Raw genomic sequence first — 25,322 nt, 5'->3', positions numbered from 1 at the left:
CCCAACTGTCAGAAACAGACTCCATGAGGGTGGCATGAGGGCCTGGCGTCCTCTAGTGGAACCTGTATTCACAGGCCAGCACCGTGCAGCTCTATTTACATTTACCAGACAACACCAAAATTGACAGGTCTGCCACTGGTGCCCCGTTCTCTTCACAGATGAGAGCAGGTTCACACCGAGCACATGTGACAGACATGAAAGACTCTGGAGACGCCATGGTGAACGTCATGCTGCCTGTAACATCATCCAGCATGACCAGTTTGGCAATGGGTCAGTGATGTATGATGAAGCCATGGGTTCTTCCTGGTGCGGTGGGCCCTGGGTTCCTCCTGGTGCAGTGGGCTCTGGGTTCCACCTGGTGCAGTGGGCCCTGGGCTCCTCCTGGTGCAGTGGGCTCTGGGTTCTTCCTGGTACAGTGGGCCCTGGGTTCCTCCTGGTGCGGCGGACCATGGGTTCTTCCTGGTGCAGTGGGCCCTGGGTTCCTCCTGGTGCAGTGGGCTCTGGGTTCTTCCTGGTGCAGTGGGCCCTGGGCTCCTCCTGGTGCAGTGGGCTCTGGGTTCTTCCTGGTACAGTGGGCCCTGGGTTCCTCCTGGTGCACTCTGTGGCCACAGTGTGTAGGCAGTTCCTGGATGACGAAGGCATTGATGCCATTGACTGGCCCTCTCGTTCCCCTGACCTAAATATAACTGACAACCTAAGGGACCTTATGTATGGGTGCATCCGATGCTGCCAAGTGCCACCACAGACTGTCCAGGAGCTCACTGATGCCATGATCTAGGTCTGTGAGGAGATCCCCAGGACCATCCACCAACTCATCAGGAGCATGCCCAGACATTGTCAGGAGTGCATATAGACATGTTGGGATCATTTTTATATTTTCACTTTGATTTGTAGTGTGACTTTGAATCCAGCCCTCAGTGGGTTGCTGATTTTGGTTTCCATTGACCGTTGTTACGTAATTTTGCTCTCAATACATTATATAATGAACATCAGTAAAGCTTTTCAACATGAATTATATTCATCAAGATCTGAGGTGTGATTTAAGTGTTCCCTTATTTTTGAGCAGTATGTATCTGCATTAATTAAAGGATAGTGACCTCAGGTTAATGGCAGTATATTGTGTACATGAGGATGAACTAATCATAAATCAACAATCTTCAGAAATTAAGGGTTTTACCAAGGATATCCATAGTAGTCTGATTCTCTCGAGGACTGCCGGCTTGATAACGACTGGAAGGGCTGTAACAAATAAAAACAACCGCACATTAAATAACTTACAAACAGAAAAAAACATGGAGCAGAAGTAGATTATTTATATGTTTGTCCCACACAGGTAGTTAAAGGAAGGCCCTCAGAAATCACACACTGAAGATTCTCTTCACTTGTATACCTATTGTACGTGTATACGACTGACTTACCTTTGGGTCCAAACATGGTTTTACACATGAACTGGGAAAGAAGCCGCTCTTTTGTGTTTGTATCAGCTTTCCCTGCGAGAAAAAGACAAAGAAAGTTTATTTGTATTACACTTCAAATACTGAGGCAGTGAAAAGGCAAACAAATGCATTAAAAGATTCTCATACAGAAGGTCTACTGACTCATACTCACTACACATCACATCCACTACACATCACATTATACAATGATGCCAGGTGTTGCAGCCACAATGAAATGAACCCATCTGTCAGGTTCACCCATCAGCGTCAGACAGAAGTTGAAACGCCCTCACTGTCTGCTACCTGAAGCAATTGATTTTAGGCTCAACACACCCATTGATATAGCATGGAGAGATTAAACTGTCATGCTGTGGAGAGATAACCTCATAGGTGAGTTTAAATTAATGGCTTCAGAGAGTTGCCCAGAGACACTTTGGGAAAAGCTCGCCTGGTGAATTGTATAAGACTCTGTGATTCAGTAGGAGTGTCAAAAGTGCCCAGAGCCAGCAGTGTTACAGCTCCTGTCAGCCAGCCTAATTTACTGGAGAAGATCCTCCAGGTCTGCAGCTTCACTGATGTTCAACTTAGGATTTAAGGTAAAGATGTATTGAGGTCTTGCTCTAAGAAATCTGAAGGATGACTTGACTTGACTTCACTGTCTCAGTAGTGTCTGCTAATATTAGTATTTAGAGTGTGGACAGGTGTCAGAAGGCGGCACGACTTGAATAAAAATGAACTTCCATGGATAAGTAAGCTGGTGCCCAAGTGAGCACAGTTTGCTGAGAGGTTTTTTTTTTTCATTTCTACTCAATATCACAATCAGATGGAATCATCGTGCCCTCCTCCATCCTGTTCACCTCCAGTCACCTGATCCAGAGCTCATCAAAAGCCCACTCCTTACATCAAGATCCTCAGCTCCCTCTTCATCTCATCTCATCACCACCACCACCAGCGTCTAGACTCCATGGGGCAGATCCCTAATCTGCTTTGTCATTACCACCCTTCCGGAATAGATGACATCGCATTGGGGTCTAATCGCCTAAGGCTTTTCACATTTCTCATACTTATGTGCACATGTGAATAAATATTCTTTTCTCTCAGAGCGAGTCTCTCCTGATTGAAATGTATTGTCTTAAAGGGCAGGTCCATTATTTTTACTTTTTTTCCCCCCAAGCATCCCAGCAGTACTCCTTAGGTATTCAAATTTAAACATTTACATTCTGGTTGAAAATATGTTAAGTTTTATCACCGAAATACTATTTTCAGAGGTCGTCGAAAACGTCTCCCAGGTGACCACCCAAATTAGCGTGTGAATGCAGGTTTTTTAAAAAGTATTCTTATCACCAGCAGACCAGGGCTCTCGTTTCTAAACATTGCGTACACACAAAATGAGGCCTGAAAGAGGCATACGCCACTTCCCACAGAAAAGTTGTGATCTATAATAACAGACTTGATGGGAGAAACATTGGCCCATGCTTACAAACATTTTGGACAAGGGAAATTGGTGATGTAAATGGTGATAAGGAAGCCAGATTGTAGAATATTTTTTGGCGTTGATGTTTGAGTGCTCCTCAGGCAGAGACAGATGGTATTTTGTGGTGGTGCGTAGTGTGTTCATCCAGGTGTTGTGTTTCTATCAATGCTGATCGGAGCCAGAGGCAATAAATACTCTTTAAAGCACTTTAACTTAATAGTCATTGATTCATTTCAAATCAATGCCAAACATGAGTCGACCAGAAAGTTCATTAGTCAGCAAGATTTCATCGGTCACTTAGTCGCAGGAAAAACAAAAACAAAAACACACTTGATACTCTATTAGGAGCTGCGCCTTGTCAATATAAATCAAAACCTATATGACTGGACCATGTGGGAATTTAATTTGAAAGGACAGACACAGGAAGTGTCCACGCTCAGCAGTCAGACAGGAGTCAGGTTCATTTCCAGGGCTGGTACCTGTGGTTATTCCACAGGCTAGTTAATAACATGACGGGCAGGAAATCCAAAGTGTGGGATCATTTAATAATTAAACTAATATCGTAAACATGCAGGCGACCAGTCGACTAATGGCCCTAAATGACAACTATTGGTTGACTAGGAAAACTCTTAGTCCGGGGCAGCCCTGGTTTCAGACAGATGTAAGTGACTGCTGTACCTCCCACCATGAGGTGTCAGGATCACCCTTCAGCAGCTCAATAAAATCCCCAGTTTGAAAACAGAGCGGTGTCTTCCCTGGAGGTGCCGGTGTGCCATGGTAGTTCCTCACTGCCACCATCTTGGGACCTGGAGACAGTTAAATGTTTACAGTGAGTATCAATACTGTGGAGGTGAGTGGGGGCAACTGGCTGTCTACACGGGATCAAAGAGCTTTGCGTGCTGCTCACTGTGGTTTGCACTTCCCTCTTAGGTTTCACATAGTGATTGAGGCTGATAAAGGCAGGCCTGTTTTTGCATAGAAATCTGAGTGATGCAGTGATCTAAGATACACACAATACAACCACAACATCCTGGGTTCAGATCAGGTTCAGCATCTCTGCTGCATGGTGTCCCTTCCTCTGTCCACTTTGAAGTATCTCATGAGGCAAACATGCCAGAAATTACAAAGGAATTCAAACTGTATCTCATCCCCTCTGCACTGACCACTGTGTACTGATTATTTCAAGATACTGTAGAACTATGATCCCTCTTATCTCTGAGGTCTTCGGGTTTTTGAATTTCAAGTAACATCCAAAGCACAATGTTTATATACATACATATCTGTGCAATGCCACCCACTCATGGTTTACAATGTTGTTGTGGTTCATGTGTAGCTGATCTGTCCACTAGATGGCAGAAGAGAGCTGTGCTGCTCGGTAACAGCTGTGTCCATAACAAACTTGTAACATGACAGCTGACAGAATACCCAGCTTCACATGAAAATGTTTTCTATCGTGTTTAGGTGACAGGAAGTGATCTTACCTGATGATATTCCAGGTTCCTATGAAAGAGAAACAGATACTTGATTATTGATACTATCACAAACAAAAGTCTTGTATGATTTAATGATAAAAACATCTGTGTGAGTGCAAATGGTGATCAGAGGATGATAATATTGCTACAGTATGCTGACAAACAGAGGATCTACTCACCAAGTCATGAGGATCTGAAACAAGACAAAAGAAAACAGTGACAGTCAGGGAGGGTTGACAATGATCTGGTAACCATTATTGATCACACATGAGCTTAACTAACCATTAAATTATAATGATTCTCACATGTGTCAGGGCGCTATGACAAACAAAAAGGCGACTGTGCTTGTTTGACTGTATTTTAGCTTCATGCTGAGTAAAGTGTTGCCCTGTAGAGCTGACATGGGTAAAGCAGAAGGAGCCAAAGTCTACAGGAATACACATGCACAAATACTTTCCCCAGTGCCTGGCACCAGCTTTAAGAAATCAGATGTTCAGCTTTTTTTGGAAGTAATGTTACATTTTGTTTTGATGGTTTTAAGTTTGAGTTTCTGCTAGTGAATATTAACAATGCCACACATCACAGTTAGCCATAGCTGTAAATGTCCCATGCTAAGCAGGCTATTAGGTAGCCTTAGAGTTAGCTACCTGCTCTCATCCACTTCTCACTTCTGACTCCAAAAATCAAACACAGTGATGGCCTAAACGCCAAATTTGAGGCTTCAAAACAGAAATCCACGCAGACTGATGCTTATATATTGCAGTTAAATTTTCACACTTGCAGCCTCAGCACAGTGATGATATATACATTTTATTTTAATTTTTATATCTTATGTACTAGATATATACATTTTATTTTAATTTTTATATCTTATGTACTAGTGTTAAACACGGTAGTAAAATGCACATTTCACTTCTTTTTTATTTTATTGCTTCATAGTTTCACACTCCTACTCTCACTTCTTATAAATCTCTATTCTTTACATCAGAGCAACTGTAACAAATCAAAATTTCCCCTCAGGGACCAATTAAGTATTTCTAAGTCTGATTCTGATTCTGATTCTATGGTTACAAAGCTGAGCCTTTATAATGAAGGTCAGGTAATTCCTCCTGACTCCCAAGTTTCCACTTTGTTACCAAACCCAGCAACACAATGAAACAGTCCCACCCTCCCACAGGACCTCCAGAGGACCCATCCCCCATTTTCCTGCTGGATAAAGTAGCCTAGTAGCAGGACACAGTCAAGTGACAGTGGGGTTACACTTGTGACAGAATCAAGTTTCACAAATCATTATTAATTTGGTAAAAACATCAACAAAAATAATCACCTTCACAACATGCTGTCATAACAATCAATGATGTCTGTCACATAAGGTTGATCAATGATTTAATCCAAACATTGCTCTGCCCTGATATCGACCCTATTAAAGTAAAGCTGGAATATTAGAGGAGACACCTACTGATTTTACAGATGGTGATGACTTCCAGACACTCTTTGTGTGCTCCTGTTCCACAGCGAGAGCAGAAATAGCCCTGATAGAAGATGCCCCTAGAGGACAGACACACACACACACACACACACACACACAGACACACACACACACACACACACACACACACACACACACACACACACACACACACACACACACATCAGTAATGCAAACAGGAAGTGTCTGAGACACAAATTAACTTGTTGTAAGTACAACACACAAGGGGAGCTGCTGCTCGCTGCTATAAGCCTGTGAACGCGGTCACACATGCGCCATCGTTTCCACTCTGTGATCCTTTAAGAATCACAAAATCGACTCGCTCCATTTAAGAGCAGCACTGTATCTGTTAGGGATACTGTAACACTGCATGCATTGCACACTGCCATGTTGAATAGTAAGTGCCATAAATCACGTCGGGATCCGCTGGGGCTGCAGCAGTAATTAGCATCTAGCAGGGAGTGAGAACGCCGGTCCCTGCTTCCACTGGCTCTGTGAATTTAGGTCAGCCAAGCCATGAAATTTGTGGGTCAATACGCAGAGCGGAGTTTAGCCGGCTGACTGTAATAGAGGTCAAAGTGGTGATTCAGTGACATGGGTTGTCCCCACTGCAGTCGAGCAGCACTCTCACATGGGAGGAGGTGTGCTCAGGGACGCAGTGGGTGTAGCAGGGAAGGGGAATGTTTAAAAATATCACCTGTCAGCCTCAGTCACACTTATACTTTTCCAAAGATTGCTTTTACACTAATGAGCAGTTACATTAGCCAACAACATATTCCCTCTATGATTTGAGTCGGTTTGTTTGTTTGTTGCTCATCAAATGTGGTTGGATTTCCCTTCAGTTTAATGCTTCAGTTCTTCACTACTTTGTTCTTTACTCTTGAGACATGTTTTAAGTTTGACACTACTTTTATTAGTGTTGCATTTAATACTACATTCATTAACAGTGTGCAGCATTACAGTAATGTTGCATAACAGCAGTGGTGGGTTTAAGTTTCTATTACCGAGACCAGACTTCCCCAATGGGACCTTCCTGGCTTAATATCCTTTATTCATTCTACATAACCGCTTATCCTGTTAGGGGTCGCAGGAGGGCTGGAGCCTATCCCAGCTGACATTGGGCAAGAGGCAGGGTTCACCCTGGAAAGGTCACCAGACTATCACAGGACTGATACATAGGGATGGACAGCCATTCACACTCACATTCACACCTACGGACAATTTAGAGTCACCAATTAACCTGCATGTCTTTGGACTGTGGGAGGAAGCTGGAGAAAACCCACACTGACACGGGGAGAGCATGCAAGCTTGGCATGGAGGGTGCCAAGGAGGGTTCGAACCAGCAACCCTGCTACTTTATACTTCAACTCCACCACAATTCACAGGGAAACACAGCATACGACATCCCTCTGTCCTCCCGTCCTTTAACTGGGAAAATAAATGGTAAAAACCTCACGAAAATCAACTGTGGAAGACTCCCTCTTCCAGGACAGACAGATGTGCAATTAATGTTGTGTGTTCAGAACAGATCAACATGATAAAATTACAGTAATCCATATGACAAAATGATATATAAAGAGAGCATGGGTTTTCTCCGGGTACTCCGGCTTCCTCCCACTGTCCAAAGACATGCAGGTTAATTGGTGACTCTAAATTGTGAGTGTGAATGGTTGTTTGTCTCTATGTGTCAGCCCTGTGATAGTCTGCTGACCTGTCCAGGGTGTACCCTGCCTCTCACCCAGTGTCAGCTGGGATAGGCTCCAGCCCCCCTGCGACCCCTAACAGGATAAGCAGACAGTCTATTTATGTCAGCAGTAGTGGTCAGCATCAGGCAGGACCATAACAGCAGCATAACCACGATCCAGGTGTAGCCATGATTCAAGGACACCTGTGACATAGTGGAGCACAAACGCTCCGTATTTTCCATTTATGTAACACCTGTAGTTAATACAAACTTTGCAGAGTTCTTGTAAAGGATTATTTTTACACTGTGGTATTACAACTCTTCGGCTCATTTGTCTGACTGCTTCTTTCACCACTGCATAAATCACGCCTAAACAGTATCTTTGTATAAATGTTACATAACGTGTGTCAGAGTGGATAAAATATCTTTCCACACAATGGGTCCGTATAAAAGCGCCTGCCCGTATTGTAGAGATAACAGTGAATAAGATATCTCTGTAACTGCTGAATATTGTTGGATAGTCCTTGGAAAGTCTGGAACAAAATGCATTCATTATTCATCGCAGAATATGAATGTGCTGTTATGCACATCAGCGCCGGAGTTATCAGGGCTTTTACCTCAGGAGCATCTTGCAGGCTCGACAGTTGGTGTCCTTATCAAATGTGTGCATTTGGAAGTTATGCTGATTGGCTGTGGCTCTTTCTGGCTTGATGTTGGACCTGGAAGTAAAGAGTGATAATGAATGAGATGAGCCGATTGGACGAGACAGTTTGGTTTTGTGAGGAAGTAGCTGTTTGATTCACTGTATTTGCCAAAAACAGACGTTCCCATCTGGTTATTTAATCTTAAGACGGTTTCTCGAGTGAATTTCCAGGAAAACTACCATGTCGTCATACTCACATGGCCATTTCAAACTGCTCCATCCACTTCCTCTTTGTCTCCTCAGTTTTACAAAAGAACTGGAAGCCCTGCTTGCCTTGCAGGTGGATCAGGTAAAAGCCGTACGACCACTGGAGAGAAAAAGTGAGTGAGGAACAGATGGCAGAAACATGTATCGATGGCAATGACAAAGAAAGAAGCAAAGAAGCTCATGATTCCTGCGTTTTCACACAAACATGTACAAAAGCATACTGTTAATATGATCACTTTTAATCGAGCACTAAAAGATGCTCCACATGCTTTAGCGATGCATCAGAGAACCGGTCACAGAGCCCACGGCTGCACGTGCAATCACGGCATGACACCCAAAAAACACCACTGCCAAAAATAGGCCACTATGAGAAGATGAGTTAAATAAAGGGGTCACTTGAGCTTACCATTTTTCCACTTGACTGGTAAGCATGCAAAAAGAAAGACACCAGAGAAAGACCCAGTTACACATGCAAACATGGAGAGACACATGCAGATTCAAATCCAAAAACAAACAAAAAAAAAAGCTATGTTAGATTTGCAGTGCACTGCAGTACGGTTTCATGAATCCTAAATGACCTTCATTGCATTTACATGGTTTTTCAAGCATGGGCGAGCATAATGCATATCTGACACTTCAATGCATTACTCATAAATTCCATATCTGCAATTACCATCAACAAGGTCCTTTGGCTCAAGGGCGACATTTCTAATGATTACACAGGATGTTTCATCACCTGCACTAGAGCAAGGCTGCCTTCACGACCTGCTCTGCTGTGAGCCTTTCTCAAACTCAACGGATGGAGCTTACCTTTTTCATGTCTCTGTTGTTCATGGGGTCGTCGGACATTTTGTACGACTGCAGTTCTATAATCTCTTTGAGCTCATAGCTATAGCCTTTCCTCTTGCAGACAATCACCACTTTATCAAACAGGAATATATACCTGAAGACATACACACATGCATTGTGAGAACACGTCACTGTTAGCATTGGGTTACTTTATTTCTAATATGCTTTGGGTAGTTCAGTTGGAAAGTTCGGACTCACCGGTCCTGTTTCGTTCGGTTGACGATGGAGCACACCTTCAGCTCTCCGTCTATCTTTGGCCTACCGTACTCCTCCAGTTTCACCTGCTGCTTAGGTCACAAGAACACACAGGATGTCAATCCACTGCATACTATGACTTCTAAATTTAATGGGAAGCCATAAATAATTTATCCACACTTGAATTTCAGAGTCCAAATAGATATATAATGGATGATACAGCTTGGAAACTATTCAGCTCCTCTTCAGTGACTTCTCCTAATCCAAACTTCTGGTTGTTTACTGCATCTATGGCACGTGTACAAGCCCAGAATGAGCCCAGTGACTATTTGCATCTCCAAGGGAAGAGGAAAGGAGGTGACGGGCAAAGAAAAAGAAAATGAGACAGTGCAGTTTGAAATATTATGAGAAACGAACATCAGTCTGGATCGACATAACTTCTCTTGTTCGTGTTCTGAAAGACTAAATGATTTATTGGGGACATTATAATAGTGGAGGATCATGACAGGCGGAGGCACGATGATGCCAGCGTACTTAGCAGAGAAAAGAAATTGTGGACATTTTCGAGAATGGGTTGCTGCTCTGTGATGCTCAGTGACTAATCACACTGACAAACTTTGAATTCCAGGATGGTGATAACATTAGTGCCGGTGTATTACTTTTGATACATAAAAAATGACTTCTGCAAGTATGTCAGATGTGGCATTATAAATGACAATAGGAGCCGGAACATTGGATTATAAATGATACACAAGGTTAACAAAACATTTATTGTTTTATTTTATTTACTGAAAAGTAAGTGATGGAGTTAAACTTCACTGCTGGCAGGTGCCCATGCCTAAGATGATCCCTAATCCAAAAAGAGAAAGTTAGAAGCACCTTAAAATGTGGTTTCAAATTTTATCTTGTACTGTAACCCTAAAGGGTAACACTATACTTGAAGGTATCTACATAAGAGTGACATGACACTGTCATAACTATGACATGACACGGTCACGGACCTGTCATGAACATTATGTACATGTCATAAACATTTATGACGGCTATCATTAAGTGTCATTCAGTTTTTGTAATGACAAGTTGACATTGTTTGGGTTGTCTTGATTGTGACAACTTGACATTAATCAGAAGATGTCTTTGTCATGTCAAGTTGACATTAACAAGAAATACACCTCTTTTTGTGTTAATAACAAGTTGACATAATGACAAAGACAACTTCTGGTAATGTCACTTTGATTAATGTCAAGTTGTCATAATCAAGACAACCCAAACAATGTCAACTGGTCATTACAAAAACCAAATGACACTTAGTGACAGCAGTCATAAATGTTTATGAAATGCACATAATTCTTATGACTAGTTCATGACAGTGTCATGTCACCCTTATGTAGATACCTTCAAGTAAAGTGTTACCCATTAGGGTATTGGGTTGACATTTTGGGGAAAGATGAGAAAGTGATACCACTCTCATATCTGTCTGTTAAATATGACGCTACAGCCAGCAGCTGCTTAGCTGAGCATTAAGGATGGAATGGAAGCAGGTAAAGGTGATGACGGGCCCCCTGGGATGTTACTGCACCTGGCCAAAAAGTAGTCAGGCATATGATAACTCATTACACCGCAACTTGTTAACAGGTTAAACGAACAAGATATAACGTGCTAATTGGTTAATTTAACGGTGCTAGTTTTAAACAAGCAAGATAAAATGTGTTAATTAGTTAGTGTTAATGTAGAGGTGATAGTTGGCGGATTTTTCTACCTCTCAACACAGCGGATCTCAAACTTTTTTCAATTACGTACCTAATTTTAAATATCTTTGTCAAACAGGTATCACCTGTCTCATGTAAAGTCTACTACCCATAGGTGTACTCCATCACTCTATTTGAGGAACACGGTGCATTTTGAATGGCATACTTTTACTTGGAATGCACACAATTGGGACATACTACTGACTCATAACATTACACCCTGAACTTTGCCCCTTTTACTCATATATCTGTTACCATGGAGATAAAACAAAACATCATTCACAGAGCTCACCAGACACAGAGGTCTGCTGCAGTAAGTAATGACTGCATACACTGTAGATTCTAACATATTATATTCACGATGGTAAAATTACACAGGTTATACATTTCTCTGTCATTGTTATTTAAACAGTTAATATTCCTTTTATTCTATTCGACTGGTTTCAGTCACTTGAATGTGTTATCATTCGTCATTGCGACTACTGACAGCTGTCAATCAGCTGCCAAACAGCTGTGTCAATAAGCAGTCAAGCTGTCTTCTGTTTGCGACTCAGTCGATGTGATGCATCGTCCACTGTGCAGAGGATTGTGGGTCAGAAGAGCCAGAAAACATGCTGGCTTGCATACTGCAAAATCGGACTGGATGTAGTAGAACATCCTGGTATTTTTGGCATACTGCATTCGACACACTTTGTATTGGGACATACTGAATCTTTTTCTGGCATACTATATAGTATGGTAGTATGGGTAATGGAATGCAAAAACAGACCAGTCTTTGTTCTAACCTAACCAGGTGATGGCTGTAGTTTTTTATCTAGCGTATAGTATACTGCAAGAGAGGGGTGCCCAGTAGCTCCACAGGTATAGCAGGCGTCCCATGTACAAAGGTAATGCCCTTGCCCAGCAGCCGCAGGCTTGATTCCAACCTGCGGCTCTTAGCTGCATGCCTTCCCCTCTCTCCCTCCCCCTTTCACACTGTCCTATTGAAAAAAAGCATAAAAGCCCAAAGAGAAGCCCAGGAGTTCTGCACCTGAGTTTCTCGTGAAGTATGAAATGTCCTGGCCAGAAAGAACTTTGTTCTTGTTCTTGCCACCTCGAGAAAAATAACAAATTTCTCAGTCTCTTACACAGACGCCGATGCTGTCAGCACGCTGGCTGACTCAGTCGTCTTTGGACGTTCCCATAGGAAAGTTGTAATAGAACTAGCACTGGCTCCCAGCAGCTGTGATGTGATTGGATCCAAATCCGTGTACTTCCGTACTTCCTCGACCAACGGCTGATTAGCTCTGCCTTACACCCGCCAGCACCGGAATTGCTGTTCCCCAAATTGTTGTATGTAGTACAACAGAAAAGGAAGTGTTCAATGCATCGCAAGAGGAGATTAAAATGGATATGATTTCATTTGATTCAGCTATATTGCAGAGCTGCAACGTCTCTGTTACATGTAACACACGTGCCGTACCTATGGCAACGCCGTCAGGTGGTCTGGATATCCCCACCCATTTCTATTAAAAAACGAAAGACGAATGTCCCCAGACTCCAAAGTAAGGGAGGCTGGTCACGCAGGACTGCTGTTCTTTAGTCTCATCTCATCTCAGCTAATTTGCTTAATCAGGACTCTGTGGGTGTGGTTTGTTTAGATATGATTGACAGTGGGTCTGCACGGCAACATGAGCAACTGTTATTGGAGTCTGATTCTACTATTGTTAAAATAGTACATGGGAATACCTGACTTTACCTTTTACTAACCCCTCCCACATCAAACCAGGTAAAACAGCACAGATACAACTATAAATGCAGATAAAAGATATTCATGTGGGATCCCATCACCTAAAGTTAGAAGCTGATTAACAAAACACGTTTTCAAGATCCTTACATGAATCAATCAAGAAAATATCTCCTCTGCATGGAAAAAGCAGTGACAGAGGACTTCACAGTACTTACAAGATTTTCTATTGAACTTTGGAATTCACTGATTTTCTTCAGCGTCTCATTGTCCCTCTTGACTTCATTGATGTACATGGCCAGGTCCTGCGAGAGCAAGGCAAACATTATTTTACCCTTTTAACATAAAATCTTTCTGACATCTGTCATATCACTGTAGACGTATAGTCCTTTGAGCCACAGTAGCTGTAAGAAACAATTTATACAGCTTTGGCTCGGAGCACTGCGGAGTTATTATGTAATATTTCTTAAAGCACACAGACCTGCATAGCCTCCAGAGCCTCCTTGAGTTGTTGTCTCTCTGGTCGGTCCGCTGAGTGACTCAAAAGTTCCTGTGGAGGAAAATTAGTATTGTTATTCTGTAAAAAAAAAAAAACTAATAAAAGAAAAAAAAAAACAACTCTAGACAAACAACAAACTTTTACTGAAACAAATGATGCAAACAGTGAATCCTACAGTAATGAGAGGGATTCGCTGTGAGGGATGTATAGCTGCTCTTTACTGTGATTACAGATGTGACACTGATGTGGCTGAGAATAAATTGCATCCGAGCGCCATCGACAGCAGCATACATAAAAATAAAAGAAAGATGGAGAGATGGCGAACTAGCCTCCAGGTCTGACTGTTCCTTATGGTAACAAGGTAACAGTACATATGTTGTCCGCTACAAATCATGTTGTCCTCCTCGTACAGTAGCCAATCAATAACAAATATGTTACATCATTTTGATTTTTGACTGTCGGCCTCCTTCACTGGTTTATTGGGGTGGTTTATAGAATGCTGTAGAGCCACGGTGACATACAGGGTGCTCAGTGAGAAAAGAAATCTTATAAAATCTTTTATAGTTTTACAAAAACAAATTAAGTTGTGCCAGCTGTCTAACCAGTTGGCACATCCAATTAGCAGCGTCCTTAAAGCTATATGTAAACTACTGTACTTTGTGAGGAAAAAATCTCTTGTTTTGTCTTGTATGTTGCACAAGACTGATAAACAATATAAACAAAGTTATAAGCTAACAGAAGGAGCTAACTTTCATGACGCATATTCAGTACTAAGAATGGTGGATATATATATATATATATATATATATATATCTATCTATATATCCTCCTGAGACCCGAACTTTTGTCACATTTTTAAATCCTCCTAGCTATTTGGGATCAGCAGGGCCTGACAAGTATAAAAAACGAAACATTTTCATCAGTAATAAAGTCCCTATATTCTCAAACATGACGATAATAAAGTCTTAATCAGAGTGTGGATACCCAACCTGAGCCCGACGGGACTCGTCAGAACTCAATGGGTCGGCCCCCTTGACATGCTGCTGTGTTGTGCTATGGCCTATTCAAGTGCTGGAATTTGTTATTTATGTGACAACGCCTGAATGCAACACAGGCTCCACTCCAATTGAGTGTGTGTACAGTACTGTGCTGTGCTGCTGTGTGTGCGGCATGTTTGACTGCGCATAACAGCAGCCTTTTGACGGTCATTTACACACTGTCCATGTGTGTCATGGTAAACAGACAAGCTGTAACCATGATGACAATGAATATGTCAGGTAATAAACAGCGTGGGGCTCAGGACGGGTTCTGACTTAAAAATCAGAAAGTATGTCTGGGTTGGGGCAGGCTCGGGTTATAACTGTCTTGGGTCGGGTATGCTTTCGTCTCAACGAGACAATAATAAAGTCCCAATGTCCTCAAATGAGCTGATGATAAATTCCTTATGTCTTCAAACGAGTACTTTCTAATCTTGTTACCGTTGTTACAATTGGTGGAATTTGTTGCCATATCAAACTACAAATGTTACTGATCATAAATAAACAAGTTTCAACCATCAAATCTGATCAGGTTTTGGGGCTAGTCTGCAGATTGACTTGGCAGAGCTGGCAGCCATCTTGTTTTTACATGGATTAGTGAATTGTGCTCTTTCTACCACTAGATGGCACAAAAAGTGTCCACGAGCGAGGACAGCAGGTCTGAGTTAAGCAGAATGAAGTATAAGGTCAAGTAACCCAAAATGTGATGTTCTCATATGAGGACACAGGGTCTCAGGAGGATAGAATATATCTGACTACAGAGGACATCTTGGCAGAGCTGTGCATGAATGCGTCACTTTTTTAACTTATATTTGAATCCAAATCTAAAGACAAGTGCTGCACTTTGTTGTTTGGCTCATAAGTTTATGTTTATGACAACAGAATGCAGCGTCCATAATTTAACTGGCTTTTTTTTTTCACTCATTTTCTTTACTGTGATGTTTTCCCATTTTTACCAGTATGGAATATACTATAGACCTATCAAAAGGCAGATTTGACTTGTCAAAGCAGATAAAGGACAGATGTGCTTTCCTTCCAATAACAAATCTAAATGTCTGCCTTGGAGTAGCTCTAGTCTCCTGCACTCTAGTTCTCCTCACTGCTCACTCTTTCACCTGCTAGCAGTTAGCGTCACCAGAGGGTGTAACACTTTGGATACCATCCCCCAGTTCCAGGCCCCAATGTGCAGCCACTCTAAATAACCAGTGTCAGACATTAGTGCAGCAACAAGGACGTTATCCCTCACTGGTGTCCCAGCAGCAGCAGCACCAGCACAACCAAGGGGAAAGTCCAGCTACTGGCCCACATTTTACCTTAATTACCTGCTGAATGAGCAGATCTTTTTAATACTATGCTCTGTTACTTTTGCACAAGCGGGACCAGCCTGTGACCACATGCTGCTGTACAGCCCATAAACCCAGCTTCAGATAAAATATGTGATCACATGGGTTCATAAAAACGCTGCAAATTCATCAAATATACAAACCCTGCTTGAGCAGAATTACTTCTGAGATGACTGTGCTGAATTCTCTTACATAGTGCAGCTATGGTACATAAAAGATGAAGAGAGGCGAGCGTTGGCACCATGATCAAATAGAGAAATGCCACTGTGGTGATATCTGTACACCATCAACTGAAGATGTGCCCTTAGGCATGAATGGACACACAAAAACAGGACCTGTCAGTCTGACATGCCCCCAAGGCCACAGCATACAGCGGTGTTTACTGCAAAGCTGTTGGAGGCAGTGAAATGGGGTGCATTTAATCGGATTAGTTTTCGGTTGATTTGACCTCAGTGCCTTGCTGGGGCTCCTGCAGGGGTTCCATTCAAACTGATAGAGAAGTCGCAGCGGTCTCTGTGTAGCGCCGCAATCACCTGAAGCAAACACTCGCCTCCACCCAAGTCCATTACGCACTGCATCATAAACTCATACGCTCATCCATAATTGAGATGCAAAGTCAATTAATCATGGGGAATATTACAGTGGCCAGCTTGTTTTACATGCCAGGAGGAGAGCTCCAGGGAGAAATACTGGCCGGGATGTGAGTGGTCAGACATTCATGTGCTTAAATACATTTGCATATTCAGGCACAGGGCATCAGTGCAGGGTTGAGTTAATGATTTTGGCTCCAGTAACTTATTTTTCAAAACTAAAATCCAGAGGCATTATGTTTATTATGAAATGAGCTTAAAGAAATGAGAAGCAGAAATCCTACAAATGCTTTGCATTTTAATTGGACACATTACTCAAATGATTAATTAGTCAATAAAATTGTTGTGAATACATTTTCTATCAATCAACCAAGTGATGAACGGATTCATAATTTCAGCACTCAACTTAATGCAATGATAGTGGACAAACAGCAGCCTACTTGCAAACTAAATTAACTAAAAACATTTTAAAAATCTTCTAAAATGAGACATACACCAAATGATTGAACAACCGAATGAAATTAAATTATTCATAAGGAAGGAAATTAACCTTAAACATGATATAAGACTCATTATTGATCAGTCTTAACACCAGGGTTCCTACACCATTTCCAAATAAAGATTCAAGCACTTATCAAGCATTTTCAAGGGGCATTTCCAAGTTTTCCCAGCACCTTACAGCTGTGGTAAATTACATATTTATATACAGTAGAAACTGTATAAACTGTATACTGATTATTTTACCTTATCACATTAAATCAGATGTGTTTGTGTCTGGAACAACCAACAATGTTTTTCATGACAGCACTAAAGTACATGTTTCAAAATGTGTCACCTGTTTGTAGAAATGGTGTTCTATACTGTATAATGTAATTACAATTCAGTCTCAAGCAGGGCTGCCCCCTAATAGTTGACCAAACGTAAGCCGACCAGAAAGGTCATTAGTTGGCAAGATTTCATTGGTCGCTTAAACAAACGTGAAACTCTATAAGGAGCTGCGCCTTGTCAAAATAAATCAAAACCTATATGACTGGACCATGTGGGGATTTAATTTGAAAGGACAGACACAGGAAGAGGCCACACTCAGCAGTCAGACAGGAGTCACGTTCTCCTGTAAATATTCAGTCTGATAAATATGGAAAAGTTGATCATGTTAGTGCAGGGCTACCCAGAGCTTTACATCTGTCCCACGGACAATAGGCCTACACACTTACAAACAGCTCCTGGAAGAAGATCAGCTCTGCACTAAGGATTCAAGGTAAATAGGCTATACGGTGCTTGTTAGGGTTGCTTAGCAACCTCAGATGTAACCTGCTGCCACGCTCTTGAAAGCTGGAACAGAAAAGGCACAAGAGTAGCGCCCAGAGGCCGGCCTTGTGTTTTCCAAGAGGTTAAAGAGGCAGCATGTGTGCGGCCCCTAATTTCCAGGGCTGGTACCTGCGGTTATTCCACAGGCTAGTTAATAACATGTCGGGCAGGAAATCCAAAGTGTGGGATCATTTTGAGAAGGTGAAGGACGAACCCAAGGTGATATGTAAACTCATCTTCATTGGTCGACTACAAACATGACGTATCATCTGAAACATGGAAGTAGCTACATGCCCATTAGCCCACAGCGTCATTAACAGGCGGCTCGCTCAGTGTGTGACGTGCACTTGTAGATAAAATATAGGCCTATATTAATGAAGGTTCATTAGTACGGTTTTGTATTTCTCTGTAATGTAGCACAGTGTTAACAATGTTACTGATACTATTCTTTCTCACACCTTCAACTCAAACCATTGTGTTGCCCCGCCCAAAATATATCATTTAATAATTAAATTAATATCGTAAACATGCAGGCGACTAGTCGACTAATGGCCCTAAATGACGACTATTGGTCGACTAGGAACATGCTTAGTCACAGGCAGCTGCACTTATTTAAAATCCACGCACGCCTCTCCAGCTCTCATATGAATCTTTAAACATCTAAATGCCAAGCTACCCACCAGCAACACTGAAATATTGAGCAACACCAAGCATAAAACTTCAGCTTTGATTAACTTATCTTTGGTTGCTATTTTTTGATAAAATAGAATAGAAAGATAGTCTCAGCGTACATATTGGAACCAGATGGTGGGGAAATGATAATAAACACAATAAATGAAAACCAAATCTGAATCAAAGCAAGTGCACAGGCAGTCACACAGAAGCAGTTTCCAAAAGGGTAAAAGAGTCAGTGCCCAAATTAATGCTGGACTGGTCACAAACACAGTTTTATGTGACGAGGCTAAAAGTCTGGAAAATGATGAAAGAGCTGTCCCCAGTCAAAGCTCACTGACAGGGACAGACAGTCAGAATTACAACTGAAATGAGTCATCATCTCTGTGACGAAATCTCAACACACAATGAGTCTCACAATGCTGCTATTTACAGCAGGCCTGCTATTCAAGGACTGTTTGTGTCTAGATCTAACAAATAACAATGGATAATAAATCTCCATATGTTACATTTCCTGAATGGACACAGAAGGAGGAATCTGCGTTATTGGAGACCATATATTTTCAGCACTTCGGAGCTATATGGAGGCAGTTTCTATGGATGTTTTGAGGCTTCTTCAGCTACATTGTGCTTAACTATTGTAAATCAAAACTGACTACATGTAGAAACTAGCTCCAAACTTTTCAGAGCCACCTTTCCAGCCTGAAGGGAGGTGAGTGCTTGATATTTAAAAGATGGAAAGTAAAGTGTGAGATAGCAATTTCCATATCTGCTTCAGTCAGTCGGTGATATATGCTCAGTTGAGGGTCTGATAGACCGACAGATAAAAATGAAGTGAAACACAGCACAGATCTAAGTGTGTTGGAGTCTCTTCTATTAGCTTGGACTCATTGACGATTTCAGCACCTTAGCAAAGATAAAGGCAGGTGGAGCCGCAAGTCATCCTGCATCCTTCTGCTTCAGTCATCTTTCAGACATGTCCAGCATGGACTGAAGAGCAAGCAATCTCTGCATCAATGTGGGGGAGACTAAGGAGATGATTCTGGACTTTAGGAGGAAAGGCCACACCCCCTCCCTTCTTCTTTGGAGGAGCAGCCGTGGAGATGGTGTCCAACTTCAAATACCTGGGCCTGTACATCTCCAGTGACCTCACGTGGGCTTCCAACACATCCACCAACGCCTGTACTTTTTGAGGAGGCTGAAGCAGGCCGGCCTCAGCCCTGTCCTGACCTCCTTTTACCAGAGTGTGGTGGAGAGCTCACTGACATCCTCCATCACTGTTCGGTACTGGAACTGCTGCGGCTAAGGAAGGCGCTGCAACAAGTGGTTAAATTTGCTGAAAAGATAACCAGCAGCAGCCTCTTTTCCTTGGAGGACATTTATGTGAGCAGGTGCAGAAGCACTCCACCCACTCGGCACACAAACTGTTCACCCCCTCCCCTCGAGCAGAAGGCTGCGCAGCCTCAAAGCACGAACAACGAGGCTGAGGTGTAGCTTCCTCCCAGAGGCTGTGAGGCTTATGAACACTCTGGCTTAAAGTGTATCCTCTGCACTTTGTACAGCTGCAACTGCATGATGCTATTGATGCACTATTACTCACTTTTTTTTAACTGTGTTGAATTTATCACAGGCTTTTAGGTTATTTAATTATCTATCATAGGTTTCTGCTGGACCTGGGTAACCAATTTCGTTCCCTCGTGTTTTCTAACATGTTTGAATGACAATACTGAGCCTTGAAGCTTGAACATCTAACCACAGATATTCAAAGAGCTGTAGAGACGGACTTTCGCAGTCATCATGAGACGCCTCCTACCTTCAGTAGTAGGTGATACTTCAGCACCCTCTGCATGGGAACCACCAGAAGATCCTGCAGCTTGAACTTCCCTTCCTGCACCTTCATAGTACATTCCTGCGGAGCAACAACACAAGCAGCGGGGCGGTTATTATTACACATTGCGTAATGCCGCATTGCACATTTCCTACTAACAAGCATTCATTCATTGTTTAATAATTCATTGGGTCTTGTTGCATTGCTTCCACACATTCACGGGGCATTCCATTAGCAACAACGAGGCCAGTTTATTCTTCGGGGGGAAACAAAAGCTCCGGTTGCGCCAGCCATTTGTGACGCAATTACCCTGCATGCTGACTTGGAAATTCCTCTGATTAATGAATACATTTCTATAAACTCTGCACTGGCCTAAAAGAAACTGTCTTTGTTGGTAGTATCCTATAAGGCTCTCTCACAGTGGGCATGTGTAGGCGTTTCTTTATTCAGTTTCTATAACTGTGCAGTAACAGGGACGGCTTATCACTCTCTGCAAACAAGGTTTTTGTGTAAGAAGACAGTAAGAAGCTGTTTCACCTCATTACAAAGCTCTTCTATTTTGAGAGAGCGTATTCAGTGTCGACTTATCGGGCTGTAATCGCCTCATTTTTTTGTCAAAAGCTCCACGAGCCAGTTCTCTGGACATGCTAACTGCTGATGAGCTGCTGTTACAGGAGCGTCTTACTCTGCTTCTACAATCAGTTCAGATTCTTACAAAGGATCCAGAAGCAAAGGAGATCGGAGAATAATAAAAGTAGAAGAAAAGGACTCTGATAATGACCCAGAATCAAGTTATAAATGTAATAAAACTCTTTCCTTGGTAAAAACTCGAGTAGATTTAAGAAGACCTTTTAAAGGCCGTCACTATAAATCCACCGCTCTGAACACCACACACCGCCCGCAGTATATAAACAGGGTGATGTTGAATCATGTTCAGTGAAACAGAATATTATGAATTAAACAGCTCTGGGGGCATGTTTGCAAATGACATTACTTGCCTTTATCACTTCATCTCAATTTGTGCGTAACCACAGCAAATCTAGAGCAGCATTTATGAATTTATTTAAGTCATTAGTTATTCAGTGTCATCATTTATTCAACAGTAAATCTGACTTTCATGCTTGTGTAATGATTTTGGAAGAGATGTCAGATTTTGTAGTATTTCATTGGTCAATTTGTATGATGACATTATTTTAGAAGGTAGCTGTCTTTTGTCAGGAATTTCACTGCCCAAAGTGACATCTATCTTTATTGACAAATAGTCCACATTTTGTCATCAGTTAAATAAACTTTAGGACTTCTGTTGTGTCACAGCCTTTAGCCTTGGTCAGTAAAGAAAATGGATGATAGTTATGCTTAGGGTAACAGTCAGGTCAGCAGAAGGCCTACTTGACCTTTGTTATGAACACACTTCATCTATCGTCTCCCACTTGTGGCAGTGGAGTACAGCTACTCAGATAAGGGTGCCTCGCAGGCTCTGTTGTTATCGCTCCCAAGGTTAAGGGGAAGGGAGATTCCCTGTACTCCAAGCTCAACAGACGAGAGAGTCTTCTTAGACGTGTGCATGTCGTTAAAGACAGTCGAGGAGAGTTAGAGAAACTTCACACAGCCATAGATTGGGACAGACTAACATAATTGGGAACGTGGAGAAACTCGCAAGGGAATACTGTTTAGGTTAAATGCAAAAACTGGGCAAGGACACCCTCCGAATCTCTGGACAGCATTCACAGTGTTACACTCTGTATGTTGAGCTGTGATTCTCCTAGGTTGAGTCTTCATTAAATACTGTGTGTGTGATCCATCAAAGTCTAGATCCCAGGGGACATTTTTTGTATGTGGCAGCTGTTTAAATGTATAATTTGTGGTAGATTTTATTTAGTTGAACTATTAATATTGTATACAGAATCTGAATCTCACTGTGAGTTACTGTTGATGTTCACAAACATAAACTTTTGTTTAGTTTTTACTGAATATTTGAAGGCAAACTTTAAAACTATATCGCTTAATTGTTGCAATTATATTTTCTTAAATTAATAATATATCTATATATATATATATATATATATATGTCTTACAAATTTGTCATATCAAGAATATCGTTATCGCAAAAATACTCATTATTTTAGGGCCATATCGCCCACCCTTAGTTGTAATATTGAATGTGATATTAATGCAATATAGAAACCAGATAAGCACATCTACACAACAACAACAGGGGCTGTAATTATTCTCACTATCAATTATTCTGTCTCTTTTTTTTAGTTGATTAATCGACTAAACTATCCTGAAATTTCTTGTTTTATTCATATTCAAAAGCTTAAAAAAATTCAATTACCTATCATATATGACAAAGAAAAACATCAAATCATCACATTTGAGAAGCTTGAATAATTATTTTAATGAAGATGCACTAAATCAGTGGGTTGTCATCTGTTTAGAATAAAGGTTATTACCTCTACTTTGATCTTGACATCCTCTCGCGTTGCTATTAGCTCATCCAGTGTCTTCTGGGCGTTCTCCATGTGGCTGCAGTACTGACCATAGATCAACAACCTGGTGAGGGACACAACAATAACAAATGTTAATCTAAAACACCGTCACAGCTTGTCCTCCTTCATCGGACGAGGAGAGGAAACACTACAAATATCTGTAGATTTAAGTATGACCATGGCTCCTTCTGCCAGGTCTGTTCACACATTTTGGTCACACTCATTATGTTTGTACCTTACAGGAGACTGGACAGCGAAATGGACATGATCCACACACACCTTGCTGTGTATAATTAAAGCATACCTCTCCATTTCACCAAAGACATGAGTAAAGAAAGCTGTAGGAGCAAACTGAGTAAAGACGATTGTCTTTCAATCACAAGTATTGAAAAGACAAGGACATGCACCGTCTCTGGCTTGCTGATTACATTTCTATTTTAAGTTCTTAAGCACACTCACTCCCCAAAGGCCCTCTGCGACTCAACACATCTTAGAAATATTCCAGCTCCAGACGATGAAACGCTGATGTCTGTTGAGAGAAATCTTCAGCGGAGATTTTGATTCAGATATTCTCTGCTTGTTCTCTGCGAGTGCGGGAATATTTGATGACACATGGGCTCATAAACCTGTTCAGCCTTGTGTATGGTTAAAAAAAAAATCTAAAAATGAGGCTTAATAAGGACTAATGAGACTCTTTTTAAAAGGTTGGAAATATATCATATCTTTGTAAAAACAAGGAGACAAAGAAGACTGCTGTTTGAGTCCACAATTAGCTGTGAACTGGTTAGTGCCTTTCGGCGATGTACCGCACATTAATTTTCAAGATTAATAACACAATTTGAGAGGTCAGCCTGAGAGTCATTTGGCTCTATAGGGGGCAGAGAAATGAATTTTTGAATAAATGCAGTATGATTAGGAAAATACGTGAATACCATGAATAAGTAATGACTGGATTTTGATCCCAGGGCAATATTTGGAGGGGCGGCGTCCTCTTGCCAATAAGCTGTAATCACAGAGCACTAATGAAAGACGCTGCTTTATATCAGCTGTTTTGCAGAGTTCCTCTTATCAGCGTGTGTGGAAGAAAAAAATCTCTTAATTTCGAGCAGCGAGGATATGAGAGCTGTGTTCATTAGATATTATAATGGGACCCTGACACAGATCTGTGGGTTCAGCTGGGAGGGAGTTCAAAGTCATCCTGCCTAGAGGATGCCACTGCACGTGGCACACATTCCTCTCGCTCGCTCACTGAGTCAAAGTAGGGCATTGGCACGGCTGGTATAGAGCTAAACCCCCTGGTAGAGTTGGCACTCCGGTCTCTTAATCTGAATCTTGAGCGGCGTGAGGCGGTGCAGAGAGCTGGCACCCTGAAGTCTCATCAAGCCTTTGATAGATCTGTGATGCAGACAAGAGCAGCACTGCAAACAGGCCGCGCAGAGAAAGTTTGTATGACGGAGCAGAGGAAATAAAACATCACATTAAATCCTGCTCTTTCCACTTCATCTACATTTCATGTGCTTAATTTTAAGTTTCATATACATATGGCTCACTATGTCATGACATATTTTCACTTACAAGTACCCATATGTTTTTAACAGACTGCATAAAACAATGGATGTAGGCACTGTGACCTCACCCATTGGTTTGTGGACTCTTGTCTTGAAGTATGAAGTATGGCATTTTGGCCATTGCTATCTAGAAGTGACCATATTTGGACATGAGTGTGGAACTGATCTGGCTCACAGACTGTAATGACGCCTCATGGATAACCTGCGGAAAGCAGCCATGCCCTTAATTATGCATAATTTTATATGAACAAGGTCCTGTTCCATCAAAAGAAAGTGAAGGAGAAGAGGACAGAAGAGACAGCAGTGCAAGCATCTCTATACTGGCTACCTATCAAATACAGGATTGATTTTAAGGTTTTATTTGTTTCTAAAGCCACACATGGGCTGGCACCCCAGTATAGTGCTGAACTTCTCTGCGCCTACTTCAACTCCCGACCTCAGAACAATGTCTTTTAACTGTCCCATGATCGAGGCCTGTGGGTAAGGGAGATCGTGCGTTTGTGGTAGCTGTTCCAAAACGCTGGAATAACCTTCAAATGCTCCCTCTCCATGTACACTTTAAGACAAATCTTAAAACATACATGTTTTAAATGGCCTTTGGTTGTTTGTAGTGGTTCTAATATTTAGTATTTTATAATCTTTTTTATGTATGCAATTGTTCTTATCAGTGTTATTCTATTTTATATGTGTGTACATAGAATGCGAATGAAGCAATATTACATCAAATGGCCAAAGGGGGGCGCTATAGCAACCGATTGAAATTGCAAATTTTGAATGGGCATATCTCATGCCCCGTATGTCGTAGAGACATGAAACTTTGCACAGAGATGCCTCTCCTCATGAGGAACACATTTGACTCACGAACCCACAACTTCCGGTTATATAGATTTTCCGCCATTTTGAATTGTTTGAAAAACACTTCAAATCGATCTCTTCCTAGGAAGTTTGAGCGATCTGCATGAAACTGGGTGAACATAATCTAGGGACCAATATCTTGGGCAATTT

The 25,322-nt window shown here is 41.7% G+C and overlaps 1 protein-coding gene across 1 annotated transcript in view; it reads right to left on the bottom strand.

Moving 5' to 3' along the window:
• Positions 1-1,173: 1,173 nt before the first annotated feature.
• LOC126395590 (guanine nucleotide exchange factor VAV2-like) overlaps positions 1,174-25,322 on the bottom strand; it is a 256,273-nt gene continuing 232,124 nt past the window's right edge. The window contains exons 9-23 of the mRNA XM_050053176.1: positions 22,714-22,813; positions 20,246-20,341; positions 13,465-13,533; positions 13,202-13,288; positions 9,513-9,601; positions 9,276-9,408; positions 8,872-8,886; positions 8,456-8,565; positions 8,173-8,274; positions 5,842-5,930; positions 4,562-4,575; positions 4,392-4,410; positions 3,589-3,716; positions 1,419-1,490; positions 1,174-1,239 (exon numbers count right to left, since the gene is read on the bottom strand). Of these exons, the coding sequence (XP_049909133.1) occupies positions 1,174-1,239; positions 1,419-1,490; positions 3,589-3,716; positions 4,392-4,410; positions 4,562-4,575; positions 5,842-5,930; positions 8,173-8,274; positions 8,456-8,565; positions 8,872-8,886; positions 9,276-9,408; positions 9,513-9,601; positions 13,202-13,288; positions 13,465-13,533; positions 20,246-20,341; positions 22,714-22,813 (1,189 nt within the window). The remainder of the gene's footprint in view (positions 1,240-1,418; positions 1,491-3,588; positions 3,717-4,391; positions 4,411-4,561; positions 4,576-5,841; positions 5,931-8,172; positions 8,275-8,455; positions 8,566-8,871; positions 8,887-9,275; positions 9,409-9,512; positions 9,602-13,201; positions 13,289-13,464; positions 13,534-20,245; positions 20,342-22,713; positions 22,814-25,322) is intronic.

Source organism: Epinephelus moara, chromosome 9 (genome assembly GCF_006386435.1).
Source record: "Epinephelus moara isolate mb chromosome 9, YSFRI_EMoa_1.0, whole genome shotgun sequence".
Classification (NCBI taxonomy): Eukaryota; Metazoa; Chordata; class Actinopteri; order Perciformes; family Serranidae; genus Epinephelus; species Epinephelus moara.
This window is presented reverse-complemented; position numbering and strand designations above follow the sequence as displayed.